Source organism: Carcharodon carcharias, chromosome 12 (genome assembly GCF_017639515.1).
Source record: "Carcharodon carcharias isolate sCarCar2 chromosome 12, sCarCar2.pri, whole genome shotgun sequence".
Taxonomy (NCBI): Eukaryota; Metazoa; Chordata; class Chondrichthyes; order Lamniformes; family Lamnidae; genus Carcharodon; species Carcharodon carcharias.
The window spans coordinates 78,383,553-78,398,356 of record NC_054478.1 but is presented as its reverse complement, the minus strand read 5'-3'; the positions used below and the strand labels follow the sequence as shown (position 1 = coordinate 78,398,356).

General features: G+C 43.7%; 1 protein-coding gene across 3 annotated transcripts in view; it reads right to left on the bottom strand.

The window, feature by feature from the left end:
• The window catches only part of ccdc173 (coiled-coil domain containing 173), a 69,657-nt gene that overhangs the window by 30,013 nt on the left and 24,840 nt on the right, over nucleotides 1–14,804 (bottom strand). For all 3 annotated transcript variants that reach the window (XM_041200409.1, XM_041200407.1, XM_041200408.1), the window contains 2 exons: nucleotides 13,730–13,903; nucleotides 2,932–3,137 (listed from right to left, as the gene is read on the bottom strand). In XM_041200409.1, coding sequence (XP_041056343.1) covers nucleotides 2,932–3,137; nucleotides 13,730–13,903 — 380 coding nt within the window. The remainder of the gene's footprint in view (nucleotides 1–2,931; nucleotides 3,138–13,729; nucleotides 13,904–14,804) is intronic.

The window sequence follows — 14,804 nt, the reverse complement described above, 5'->3', positions numbered from 1 at the left end:
CTCCTGGTTCTTTTGCCAATCACTTTAAATCAATGTCCTCTGGTTTTCGACCCTTCAGCCAATGGGAACAGATTCTATCCAGATCCTTCATGATTTTGAATACCTCTATCAAATCTCCTCTCAACCTTCTCTTCCCTAAGGAGAACAACACCAGCTTCTCCAATCTATCCATGTAACTAAAGTGGCTCATCCCTGGTACATTCTCATAAATCTTTCCTGCACCCTCTCTAATGCCTTCACAGCCTTCCTAAAGTGCGGTGTTTAGAATCGGACACAACACTCCAGTAGAGGTTGAACCAGTGTTTCATAAAGGTTCATTTTAACCTCTGTGCTTTTATATTCTCTGCCTCTGTTAATAAAGCCTAGGATCCCAAATGTTTTTTTAACCACTTTCTCAACTTGCCCTGAATATCTTCAATGGTATGTGCACAGATACCACCCGCCCCCCACCCCTGGCACGGTCTCTCTGTTCTTGAACTCTTTTAGGAGTATACCTTTCATTTTACATTGCATCTCCTCATTCCTCCTACCAAAACTTATCATTTCTCACTCCTCTGCAGTAAATTTCATCTGATATTTGTCTGCCCATTCCATCTGCCTGTCTATATCCTCTTGAAGCCCACCTCCTCACAGTTCATAACCAGTCATCACCTGTTTCTTGTCATTCAGCGAACTTGGTATCCATGCTACCACAATCCCTTTTATTCTAAGGGCTTCAATTTTGCTGACAAGCCTATTATAGGACACTTTATTGAACATCTTTTGGAAGTCCATGGACATCATATTACCTTCATCAGATCTCTCTGTTACACCTCATCAAAAAAACTCAATCAAGTTGGTCAAATGGTATTTTATTTTAACAGCTCAGTGCTGGCTTTCCTTAATTAATCATCACTTGTCCAAGCGAATGTCACCTGTGTCCCAGACTATCATCTCTGAAAGCTTTCCTACCACCGAGATTATACTGACTGGTCTGTAGTTGCTGGATTTATCCTTACAACCTTCTTTGAATAAGGGTGTTACGTTTGCAATTTTCAAGTCTTCTGGCACCAACCTGGTATCTAAGGAAGATTGGAAGATTATATCCAGTGCCTCTGTGATTTCAACCTTACTTACCTCAGCATCATTGGATGAATCCCATCCGATCCTGGTGACTTATCAACTTTAAGTACAAACAGCCTTTCTAATATCTCCTCTTTAACAATTTTTAACCCATCCTGTATCTCAACTACCTTTGCTTTCACTATGACTTTGGTAGCATCTTTTTCTTTGGTAAAGACAAATGCAAAGTACTTATTTAGTCCCTTAGACATGTTCTCTGTACTTTTTGATCTCTAATCAGCCCCACTCCTCCTCTTTCTACCCTTTTACCATTTATAATGCATCTAGAAAACTTTTGGATTGCCTTTTATGTTAACTGCCAGTCTCTTCTCATACTCTTTTTCTTTGCCTCTTATTTTCTTTTTCAGTTCCCGCCTGAGCTTTCTATTTTCAGCCTGGTACTCATTTGAATGATCAAAGTGATATTTGTCATATATACCCTTTTTCTGCTTCACCTTATTCTCTATCTCTTTTGTCTTCCAGGAAGCTCTGTCTTTGGTTGCTCTATCTTTCCCCTCCTGGGAATGTAGCTCGGGTGTACCTGAACCATCTCCTCTTTAAAGGCAGTTCACTATTCCTTTAAAGTTTTGTATGCTAATCTTTCATTCCACTCACCTGGGACAAATTTGTTCTCATCCCACAAAAATGGGCCCTTCTTTAATTAAGTATTTTTACACTAGATTGCTCACTGTCTTTTTCCATAGCTAACCTAAACCTTATGGCACTATGATCACTGTTCCCTAAATGTTCTCCCACTGGCACTTGATCCAGTTGACCTATCTCAGTCCCCAGAACCAGACCTAGCAATGCCTCCTTTCTCATTGAGCCAGAAACATACTGACCGTTTGAGGAGTCTGGGTCTATACTTGATGGAGTTTAGAAGGATGAGGGGGGATCTGATTGAAACTTACAGAATACTGAAAGGCCTGGATAGAGTGAACGCGGGGAAGATGTTTCCATTAGTAGGAGAGACCAGGACCCAAGGGCACAGCCTCAAAGTAAAGGGAAGACCTTTTAGAACAGAGATGAGGAGAAACTTCTTTAGCCAGAGAGTGTGAATCTATGGAATTCATTGCCACAGAAGGCTATGGAGACCAGGTCATTGAGTGTATTTAAAACCTAGATAGATAGGTTCTTGATTGGTAAGGGGATCAAAGGTTATGGGGAGAAGGCGGGAGAATGAGATTGAGAAACTTATCAGCCATGATTGAATGGTGGAGCAGACTCGATGGACCAAATGGCCTAATTTCTTATGGTCTATCAAGAAAATTCTGAACATACTTCAGAAACTCTTCCCCCTCTTTGTTCTTTACAATATTACTGCCTCAGTCTATATTAGGGTAATTGAAGTCCTTCATTAACCCTACTCTATCAATGTTGCACCACAATGGAATTGCCCTGCAAATTTGTATATCTGTATCTTTCCTGCTTTTTGGTGGTCTATTGAATACAACCAGTAACGCAATGGTACGCCTATTGTTTCTTATATCTAATCAAATAGATTCTATCATTGACATCCTCTTTTTCCAGCACTAGAATATTCCCCTTTACAATACTGCCATCCTTCCTCCTTTCTTTCCTGAACACATTTACCATTTCCTTACTTTCATTGACAATATCACCATTATCAGTTTTCAAGGGGTGCACATTGCTCTCCATCATTCTTCTTTCCCTAATATAATTGTAAAATTTTTGTATTGGTTTTGATATCCCTTGCAAGTTTCTTTTCATACTCCCTTTTTGTATATAACTTTTCCTGAATGAGGCTTCATTTTGTTTGAGGAAAGAGATTTATTTCAATAATGTAACAGAAATTTATGTTATACTCACTGTTGTTGATGAAAAACAGCAAGGGCCTTGCTCTTTTCTTTTTGTTTTATTATTTTTTGATACTCTTCATCCTCACCCAAGTTAATTCGAAGTTGCAATTCCTCCATTTGGGTTTTTTCTTCTCTTTTGAGAAGATTTGTTCTTTTTCTCTTTAGTTCAATCTGTGCTTCTTGTTCTTTCAGGGCTTCTGTGAGCATTAGTGCAGCCTACATAAAAATATGTGTATAAAATATGTAGAGTAATGGATGCTTAGAGTGGATTGGTGTTATAAATTGCAAGCACAAATAGGGTTCTAGTCAATAGGCAAAAATTCAAGGTATTTATTCACATCTGCTGAATCACAACACTGAATTACAGCTTTCAAACCCCACTTCATAATTTCTAATAAGTTATGAGATCGCCCATGTTTTTAGTGCATGGTAATATGGATGTTCAGTGGTTCTATCTCAGTAGTGTTACATTTCACAGCATGTAGTATATTATTCTGTTACAGAGATGGAGTTGTGATAAAGATAACCCGTCCCTTTTAGATCACCAGATCCAATTACTGTAAATATGCACAAGCCTGCAGCCAATTAAGCTTGCAGACAGCCAGGTACTTGTAAATTTTCAGTTCTGGGTTTAGTTGTATATTTCTCTTAAAAATATCACAATTAATCATGCTATTATGAAATGTATCAGCTAAATCTTATAATATTAACATTTTTACTCAAACACTTCAGCCTTCCCAAAAGCTTGGGTTCAGAGTAGATATTTATACTCAGAGTTTTGACACATACTGGATTTTGATTGTGTAGGTTGATCGTGTACAATGTACCTAATTTCAAACAATGGATCGGCTTTTTTCCAATAATTTTTATTCAGCTTCTTAAATTATTTTTAAAATTAATATTAGAAACATAGGGCAAAACGCCCAGGGCAATGCTCTTGTCAGCCGGGTTCAAATCTCACCATGGCAGATGGTGAAATTTGAATTCAATAAAAAATCTGGAATTAATAGTCTAATGATGGCCATGAAACCATTGTCAATTGCTGTAAAAACCCATCTCGTTCACCAATGCCTTTTAGGGAAGGAAATCTGCCATCCTTATCTGGTCTGGCCTACATGTGACTCCAGACCCATAGCAATGTGGTTGACTCTTAAATGCCCTCTGAAATGGCCTAGCAAGCCATCTAGTTCTCAAGGGCAATTAGGGATAAGCAATAAATGCTGGCCCAGTCAGCAACATCCACATCCCATGAATGAATTTTTAAAAATTTCCGTTTTTGAAACTAAGTGCAGTGGCGGGCGGGTTCTGTAGTGCGTTTCCCACTAGTTGGAATTCCATGTTTGGAAGCTCATTAAGTATGCACAGGCGAGTATCTCACAGGATCACCTGGTGGTTTGAGAACTGATTCGCCCGCCCTGCCGTTACCTAACAGGCTCGAAGGTCCAGGTGCCATATTTAAACACCTGAGTGTACATATTTCACTCTCACCAGCCTAGCCGTCTCTAGCAGACCTTTGGAGATGTCTGTGCAGCAGAAGATGATGGCTGGAAACCAGAAGAAGGAGGCTGCACCCGGCTACTGCACGACACCCTCCAAGCCTTGATCAGAGGAGTAAGGCAACATAGGGATGCCCTTTATCCCAGGGGTGGCTCCAAAAAGCACACCAGCCTCACCTCTCGGCCTGGAAGGCCATAGCAGAGCAGGTCAGTGTGGCTGGCCACTGCTGCCACAATGCAATCCAGTGCAGGAAGAGAGTGAATGATCTAATCTGCTCCGTCAAGTTAACCTTCAGTTCCTTTCAATATCAAACTCTCATCATGGCATCATGGTACTCAAAGGGCTACTCTCTTCAGGGATCTCACACAACCATTAGCAGGGGACACATATCACCACAGATTGTCTCATGGATACTTTCACATCACCACCATCTCATCTATCATGGTACTCACACTCCATCCTCAGCCCCTTCTGGGGAGGGCTCACTACACACTGAGGATAGGCATGTTTCCCAATCTCTGCTCAATTCCTTCTCACTACATTTCTTTCTTTTGTCTTCACAGAGTCCAAGTTGGCCCAAAACAGAAGGGAAAGGTCTCAAACCAGACAATGGATGGCCAACATCACACCCCTCACCAAATCAGAGGAGGATGCCGCCGAGCTGGCTTGACCTGTGGGGAAGGAGAAATTAGCTTACCCCAACAACCTAGTTTGGATGAAACCTCCGTGAGTTCATCACGTTCTGACATTCAGAGTGAGTGACAGGCAATCTTGTAAGCTGCCTGCTCATAAACTAAAATTATCTTCTCTCTTATAAGCACAAGCAGATCTCAGCACACAAGGAGGGCCAACCTAAGCCCTAGCTCCCAGACCACCTTGGAGGCGGAAACCTGAGGAAGCCACTGAAGAACCATCATTGCGCTCACCCGCACCCTCCACCAGCGCAGAGTCACACATCTCGGTGGGTCATAGTTCTAGATTAGGCTCGGGGTCATCTACTGGAGAACATCTCGCTGACAGGTCCCTGCAGCAGTTGAAAGCAGGGACAGCCAAGGTCTCTGGCACTCGGAGGGCTGCTGGAGATCAGTCACCTGATGAGTTTGAGTCAGATGATGTGCTTCTGTGAGCAGCTGCCAATACAATGCTGGAGATGCAATGACAGACGTGGCGGAACATCAGGCAAAGATGCAACAGTCACTCAGCAGACTGGAGCGAAGGATGGAACAGTCCGTCCGTGTTCTGTCTGATTCATGGCTCCAACATGCAAGCACCTCAAGGTCACCATGGGAAGGTTGCCGATCCCCATGGGGACCTTGGTCCAGCATTTTTTGCCGGATTTGTGCTGGGTCCCAGACTCCATGGCCACACACATTGGTGGAAACCATCAGTGTCTAGGCAAGGGGGGAAGAGGGGCACCTTGACTCCCCTTCCAGGTGCCCCTTCTCCTCAAGGAGGGACCCTTGCGCACCCACAGGGAGGATGAGCATCAGCCGGACATCTTGGGGCCTCCACTCAGGACACTCCAAAGGTGTCAAAATGATCAGAATCCCCGCTGCCTATGACCCCATCCACTCCAGCTGCTCAGGATGAGGAGGTGCATCTGCCCCTAAGCAGGTGACCCTTATCATGCTGGGGCCCTCCAGGCTTCGGGCCATCAGAGGATGTTCACCAAGGTCATCACAGACAACAGGACATAGCAGTCAGCAGGCTACCTCCACCACTGCTGCGGATGTCAGGGCTGCTCTCAGGTGTAGTGGTAGGGTTAGGAAAATTAGGAAATATTGAAATCATTTTTGGATCACAAGTGTGCAATCTTGTATATAAATATTGCACTTCTGTTAATACATTTGATGTTTATGTGAATGGCTTGGTCAACTGAAGGCATTGTATTATTTACATATGTATCCTCTTATTGCGAAGTTTAGCTTTCCTCCCACTCAGTGACAGTCTCCCTTTGTGAGCTTCACATTCATATGATGTGAACCTCACCAAAAATAATTTCTGGACCCCTGTGTGATGTCATGGAGATGTGTTAAAAGCTTTATTGGCAGCGTATGCTTAATGCTTTTGTAATTCTTTTTCCTCATGAACATCATTGTGTGAGGGCAGCTCAGCAGTCTTGAAGGATTAGCGACAGTTGTGTCTCCTCAGTGGTAGTGCTAAAGGACAAGACCTAGATGGGAGGAGGATATTCCTAACCACGTCCTCATCTCACTGGCCGCTGTGGTTTCTCAATAATGTGGCGACAGGTAAGTTGATGCAGCATTCTCACTGTTGTGTTGACTTTCACTTCACAGAGCGAGTGCATAAAGGATGCACCGTTGACCTTCTTAGAGATGATGACCTGGTGAACCATGAGGCTAGAAGGTGCAAGTCTGAATGCTGAACTTGCTCTCAATGTGACTGGTTGGGCATCAGTTTCAATGCAATGGAATGGCTTTAAAGGACAGGAGAAATGTGGTCATCTCCCATTGCCTTCACTTTACTCCGCCTGGCATCTGGGGACAATTAAAGTGGCATAGGCATGTCTTCCACATCATGTTTCCTCAATGGCATCTTTCTGTAGAAGCTGACCCTCATCTCCCTCTTCAGGTTCCTGGCTCTCCTGCTCTTCATCCTCCGAGGAGCTCTCATCTTCTTTCATTTCTCCCTCTGGCAAGGGATCGCCCCTTTGTGGCACCAGGTTGCAAAGGACAAAACACACAACGATGATGCGGGAGATTCTATCTGGAGTATACTGCAGTGCCCCACCTGGGCGGTCTAAACATCGGAGGCGCATCTTCAGGAGGTCAATGGTCAGCTCAATTATAGACTATGACGAGCTGTGAGCTGCGTTGTACCTCTCCTCCGAGACTCTCTGAGGCTGATACATGAGAGTCATGAGCCTGCATTGCAGTGGGTACCCCTTAACCCCAAGCAGTCATCCCTGTAGATGCTCAGGCCCTTCAAATATCTGAGACACCTGGTAGTGACTCAGGATGTATGAATCATGGGTACTCCCAGGGTACCTGGCACAAACCTGCACTATGTGCTTCGTGATGATTGTACACCAGTTGACCATTGATGGAATGAAACCCTTTACAGTTGATAAACATTAAGCGCTGATTACATGGAGCTCTCAAAGCCACATGGGTGCAGTCGATTCACCCTGCACTCTGGGGAAGCCTGAGATAGCTGCAAACTCAATGAATCTCGCAGCCTGTCTTCATCAGATGTAAACCTCACATACTGGTATGCTCTGTTGTAGCGGGCCTCTGTGGCTTCTTTAATGCAGCTATGTGTGGTGGACTTCGAGATGCTGCACAGGTCTCCTGTAGATCCCTGGAACAATCCCAGGGCAAAGAAATTGAACACAACAGTGACCTTCAAGGCCACTAGCAGGTGATAGCTTCCCTCTCCATGGGATGTTAGTTCCTCCCAAAGAACAGCAAATGTGATCCAGCAGAGTTCCGGACAAGCGCAGATGTGTGCGGCATTGTCTCTCACTCATATGCAGATAAGAGTCTTCTTTGGTAGGCCCTTGGTTTAGTGAGTGGCCTCCATGGTATGGGTCTATCCTCCTGATCCTCATGCTCTTGTTGTGGCTCCCTTGTGCCCTGGACCTTAGGTGGGGCCTCCACCTGAAGCTGTGCTCAGCGTCACTTGTCCTGTCCCCTCCTCATTCTATTACAACTCTCAAGAAAGCAGCATTTAGCCCAGGATCCGTTATTGTTTTGTCCTTCTCTCTGAAATGATAAATTCAAGGCATTAATGAATAATGCGTAAAAACAGTGATGCTCAGAATCTTGAACCAAAAGCAACTGTAATGGTCTAGTGCATCTAACTCTAATGCTTCTGCCTTACTAGCCTTGTTGCTGATGCAGCTTTGTATCTGAGATGCATCGAGGTGACCAAAAAGTCATTCCTGAGAATTAACATCTCAATCTCTGTGTTTGGAGAAGGTTTAAATGCACAACCTGACCTATATCTGTGCTCCAATCTCAGATCTGTCATACTGATTAGCATGATTAATGACTGGATGCCCTTTGGCCCATTATGCATGCCAATTGTGGAAAGCAGATGAAAGTCTTTCATTGATGAGATGCCATATATGAAGCACCTGCGCCTCCTTAACAGTTGCCTGCATTCCCAAATTTCACATTTCTTTGTGTTAATGTTGAAATGGAACAATTGTGATTTTTAAGTCAGTGACTCCTACATTTCTCTGTTACTGTGTGGCAATAAACAAGGGTTCCAATGGCTAGCTTTTCAAGGAAGTCTTCTTACTTTCTCTTAGCTTTGATTCAATTTTAATCTTGTGGCACTAACAAGTAAGAGGCTGCCCTCAGAGAGGGCCTCTGAGTCCAGCAGTGCATTCCTCCCAGACTGCCTCAGACCCCTCCTGTGCAGATTTGTGTCTACTTTTGATTTTAAACTGCGCCATTACTTTGTGTATGCAACTTGGTGATCCTACACTATTATTTCTAGACCAACTTTGATGCTTCCCCTCTCATGGTCCACAAATTGACCTGGAACTTCCCAATGTACAGGTAGAGCTCCCTCCTATTATCCTCCAGCCTCACCCAGCAATACTGGATCCCACTGTTGTTGTGGTCAACATTTCTACCCTCCCCCCTGAACCCATCATCGTTGACATGCACATGCCCATGCCCATGTAGACTTCATCCCTCCCCATCTCGAGGCTGTGTGTATGGTCACCTTCAGAGGAGACCCCCTGCAAGAGTTCTTCACATACCCCGCCACACCTTATGTTTTTCCCCAATACAGGCTGCAGATGCCTCCCATAACCATTATCATCCCACCCGCAGACCAGTACAAATCCAGTAAAGTCAATGGACGTGGACTGTGAAAACGGCCTGCATCCCAAGCTGTATATTATCCCAATTGAGCACAAAGCCCTTGCCCCACCCTGGAGCGGGAGTACAATGTGCATTCTATGCATAGATTTGAGGCATAGCCTGCTGCATTCCTACTCTCTCACTACTGACTGTGAAGTCCACAGAACCCAAGGACTATTTCTACTTTTTCACTGCTGACTGTGTTCCCCAGGACCTTCTCTACTCTCTCCCTCTGTGAGCCCAAGGACTGTCTCTACTCTCTCACTCCTGACTGTGAGCCTAAGGAATGACTCTACTCTCTGACTCCGACCTGCTGGCTCCAGACCAAGAACTTTGGCTTTCAATGTTCCCCATTGCTCTCATGACTGATCACTATACTGTCTCCCTTCCCACCCCCTCCCACTTAATGATTCTCTGTGCGATCCATCCCTCTTGTGTCACACTAACACTCCAATTCCGGAGTCTGTGTGCATCCCCTCCCATGCATACATGTGGTATCCCATCCACCCTTTGCATTTCAGTGTTTGTTTCCCTTGTCCAGCTCCAGCTTCTCACACCTTGATCTCCCCTCTGCCTGCCATCATTCCCCCCCTGATTTCCCACTGGCGTGACGCAAGATTAGAAGGTGCCACGTAATTCCAGTGAGAAGCATATTTAATGAGCATTCATGAGATGGTAATGAATGCAAGTGGTGTTCATCTCACTAGTCAGCAGGATACACAACCCACCATTGGGAGAATTGCAAACTGTTTTTACGTTGGCAGGAATCCGATTATTTGCCTCTCTCCAGATTCTCTGCTCCCGCCTGCCACGAAACCCGCCGTGGGCAGGACAGGAAAAGTCCACCCATAGGAACAGGAGAAAGCTATTATTCCCTCATGCCTGAGGGAATATTGCCATTCAATAAGATCATGGTTGATCTGTGACCTCATAATTCCTTGCCCCATGTCCCTTAATACCTGTGGTTAATAAGAATCTATCAATCTCAGATTTAAAATTAACAATTGATCAAACATCCTTTGCCATCTGTGGAAGAGAGTTCCAAACTTCGCCACCCCTGGCATGTAGAAGTGTTTCATAAATTGTAATTTTTGGATTATGCCCCCTAGACTCCTAGAGTTTTGAAGAATGAGGGGTGGCCTCATTGAAACACAAAATTCTTACAGGGAGTGACAGGGTGGATGTAGATAATATGTTTGCCCTAGCTGGTGAGTCCAAAACCAGGGGACATAATCTCAGGATAAGGAGCAGGCCATTTAAGACTGAGATGAGGAGGAATTTCTTCTCTAGTAGGGTGATGAATCTTTGGAATTCTCTACCCCACAGGGCTGTGGAAGCTCAATCATTAGGCATATTCAAGACAGAAATCAATAGATTTCTGGAGATTAATGACATAAGGGATATGGAAATAGTGCAGGAATGTGGCATTGAGGTAGATGATCCACCACAATCTAATTGAATGGCGGAGGAGGCTCGACAGGCTGAAAGGCCTACTCCTGTTCCTATGGCTGATCTGTACCTCAACTCCATTTACCTACCTTTAGTCCTTATCCCTGGATACCCTTACTAACAAAAATATATCAATCGCAGTCTTGGAAATTTCAGCTGACCCAGCATCCACAGGTTTTAGTGAGTGAGAAAAAGAAGTACTTCCTGACATCACCTATGGGCAGTCCAACTCTAATTTTAAGGTTATGCACCCTTGTTCTGGACCTCCCGAGAGAAAAGTTGTTTCTCTATATTTACCTTATTGTCTCCCTTAATCACATTAAAAGCCTCGATTAGATGATCCTTTATCCTTATAAATGCGGGAACTCAGCTAAGTTTATGCAGCCTGTCCTCATAATTTAACCCTTTAAGGTCTTCTGATGAATCACTGCTGTATTCTTTCCAGAAGTTTTATGCCCAACAAACATCTTTACCACACAAACATCTCCTGTGGTGTTATTCATAACGATTCAAAAGTTACACCCCAGCACCTCCCTTTGCAACAGTGTAGAAGTTGGGAAAGCATTAAGACACTGAGGATGAAATTAAAACTTGGCCAGGGATGTGAAACAGGCAGGATTGCTTTGTACACCAGTTATACAACCATGCCTGATATTCAGTTCTACTGAAACCATGTCCTTAATTGAATGGCAGGCTCATAGACGGCTAATTAGGAGGTCACCAAAGTAAGATTGCCAAGCAGGTCTCCCTGCCAGCAAGTGTGGCCTCAAAACCCGCATTTGGTTCCAACATCAGGGTCCCCACTCAGCTGATAAAATGCAGCCTAAAGTATAGGGCATGGATTGTGACATAGGGAAAATTACATACACAGCCCAGCAGCTTTGACTGTGTGGGCTGCTGTTGGGCAGGAAGTGGGTGGTACCTCCTTTTGGGGGTCCCCTCAGCCCATCTGAGACACACCCCAGAGCTTCCTCCCTCTCTATCCCTCGTCCCGCTGGCCTCTCTAATCTGACACTCCTACCACCACCACCACTCAATTAGTATCTTCAGTTTTTATAAACAACCTAGACTTGACTGCAGAGAGCCACATTATAAAGTTTGCAGGTGACATGAAAGTGATGCACTTTGGGATGACTAATATGGAAAGATAGCATACAATAAATAGTAATATAAAAAGCAAAATATTGTGGATGCTGGAAGTCTGAAATAAAAACAGGAAATGCTGGAAATGTTCAGCAGGTCTGGCAGCTTCTGTGGAGAGAGAAAGAGAGCTAATGAAAGGCCATGACCTGAAATTTTAAGAAGAAAATGCCAGGCCAGGAGTGCGCAAGGTTTCCTTGTGGAGCCAGAAGAGCACCCTGCACCTCATGGCTCATAAGGAAACCTGAAATAATTACCATGTGACTCTGCTGTTCCTCAAAGTAGTTTCCAACAGATTCAATCTGGCAGGCGAGGCACCACTATTCCTCAATGCTAAGGCCTCAGTCTGAATTTACAGTCAAACTCAAGGACATCACAGGGGGCCCAACCTGCAATTAAAGCAGGCACTGCTGCTATCTCATAGGTGTCCCAGCCAGATGCTGAAAATGGAAGGTTAACATCCTATTCTGCATTTAGGCAGTAGAATCCCAGGGGGCACTAAGCTGTTAGCCTCATTTTAAATTTCCCCCAATTAATCAACCAAGAATTACACCTTTGTATGTCACAAGAAGGAAATATCATGGCCTGTAACTTCGGTAGAGTGGCAAGTGAGTTGGATTGCCATTCTGCTCGTAGTTACCTACCTCAAAATACAGCCGCTTCTATCTTGCCTGAGCTTCCAACTCAAGCTGGGTGAGATCTGCATAGTGCAGCGGCTACCAGGCAACAGTCGAGGGCAGCTCGGTCGCAGGTAAGCCACGCCCCCTTTTTTACAGCAGCTAAGTTTAAAGGTCTCTGACAAGCCAAGGAAAAGGTAAGTAGGTCAGAGTTGGGTGAGTCGGGTCAGGCCTTGGGGGAGTGGTGGGGGGAGTGTGGAGGGGTGGGGTGGTGATGGGGGGGAGTGATGGGGGGGTTGGGGTGGGGGTGAGGAGGCGGGGGGGTGAGTCAGCTGGGTTGGTCCTGGCAGGTGGAGTCAGGCAGGACCTGGGGGCAGGAGTCGGGTCAGGCCTGGGGGTGGGGAGTTGGCTGAAGGGTATTGGTGGGGTGGGGGTTGGGAGCCCCATGGGGGATTGGATTGGTGGGGAGCTGAGGGGGTGTAGTCCCATGGGAGGCCAAAGAATTGGGGGGGGAGGGGGTGTAGTGAGGTGGCCTGGGGGAAGTCCCATCAGGGTGGGAAGGATGTGGGGAGTACTGTGGGACAGGGAGAGTCCTGCGGGTTGGGGTGGGTCAGTACTATAGTTACTCAGAAGCTAGAAGTAGTTTTAATTTTTCTGTCTCTGGGTAAGTATTGCTGTAACACAGACAGAACCATCTGAAGTTTGCGATTTAAATTGCATTTTCAGAGGGTTCCCAGTGCAGGGTAATTGCCTCTCAGAAGTTTGAACTTCCCAGGCAATTGCCATGGGATCATTACCTGGGAACTTCCGGGGATGGTTCCCTTGTGCATCTTTGGGGTACCCTCCAGACACACTGCCCTGGAGCTCAGAAGTTACGGCCCATGTCCCAGCTTCATGACATCTAAAAACACCTAAGGGATCAAACCCTGTTTGTGTTCATCCTTGACAGCTTAGGCTTCTTTGTGCGTTACATGAGGAATACTGCACAAGGTATGTAACTTATTGCTTCCCTAAATAAATGAAAATGATACATATGACAGTTAAGTGATGTTGAAATCAAATCAATTGAAGACTGCGAGCAGTTACTACAGATTAATACTGTTGTGACAGACTATTAGAAGAGGATCATATTACAATCGTGAAGCAAAATTTCAATATAAGATAAATCCATTATATTTATATTATCTTTAGTGATAACATTTCTATTAAAGATTTTTTAAATTAAAAAGAATTAAATAAAATTTAAACAAAAAAATTCATACTGTACATTAAATCCTTTCACTCTATCAGTCTGATAGAAAAGCAGGGTTCTAGCTTGTTCCAGGCTCTCTTTTCTCTTCTGTGCCATATACTTTGCTTCCTCTATATCTAGTTGTTGCCTCGCTGCTTCTTCCCCTTCTTTACGTAGTTTTCCTGCATCAAGTCTTTTTTGTCTTTGACCCTAGGGTACAGATTTTTTACTTAGTATGTGATGCGGTTTGTAACATTGCTAACATAACATATTATTAACCTTTGAAATACAGTACACTCCATCTACCTTCGATGAAATGTGGTCCTGAGCAGCCAATTCTGTGCTACAATATTCTAGGATGATGGTCTAGTAATTTTGCATAAAATATAAAATGACTTCTATAGCAATTCCAACAGTCCAATGTTGAGCATGAGTATTCTACAATTGAGTAAAACAGAATTTCATGCAACATTTTTAATTGAAGATTAAGTTTCATCTCATGACTGATCAATAATATTCATGAAGTGAAAATATTTGGTAGACTTGTTTTTGTCTGGGGAGAAAGAACAGCCAGTGTGTATGTATCGTTTTTATCACAATGATGCTGGTTACTTAAAAAAAAAAACAATTTATATAAAAATGCTCATTTTGTTGTCTTTGCCTTTAAGATAAAAAATACAAATAGTGGTCCATTCAACTTATCCAGAACCTGTAACAGTGAAATAATCTGATAAATTGCAAATCAATTTACTATAAAATTTCGTGGAAAATATGATCAAAATACTAAAAACCAACATCATCAATGTGGGCTATATTCAAGATATAACCTGTTATCAAATATGTGCAAAGATAGTCAAATATAGATTATTAAATAGAATAAACTAGTTGGCATTATGTTGAATTATACAACATTGAGCAAGAGTAGTATAGAGTTGTTCAATTAAACACACTTCAGATAGACATGCAAATGTACCAAACAGGCTTTTTCAGCACAACAGCGGCTGCTGCAAGAATTAAATGTTAATTTCTGCATGGACTCTATATTATAGATATAGAGAATAATTTCCTTCTGCAATAATGATTTGGAAGAGATAAGGAACTAAAAGCTACA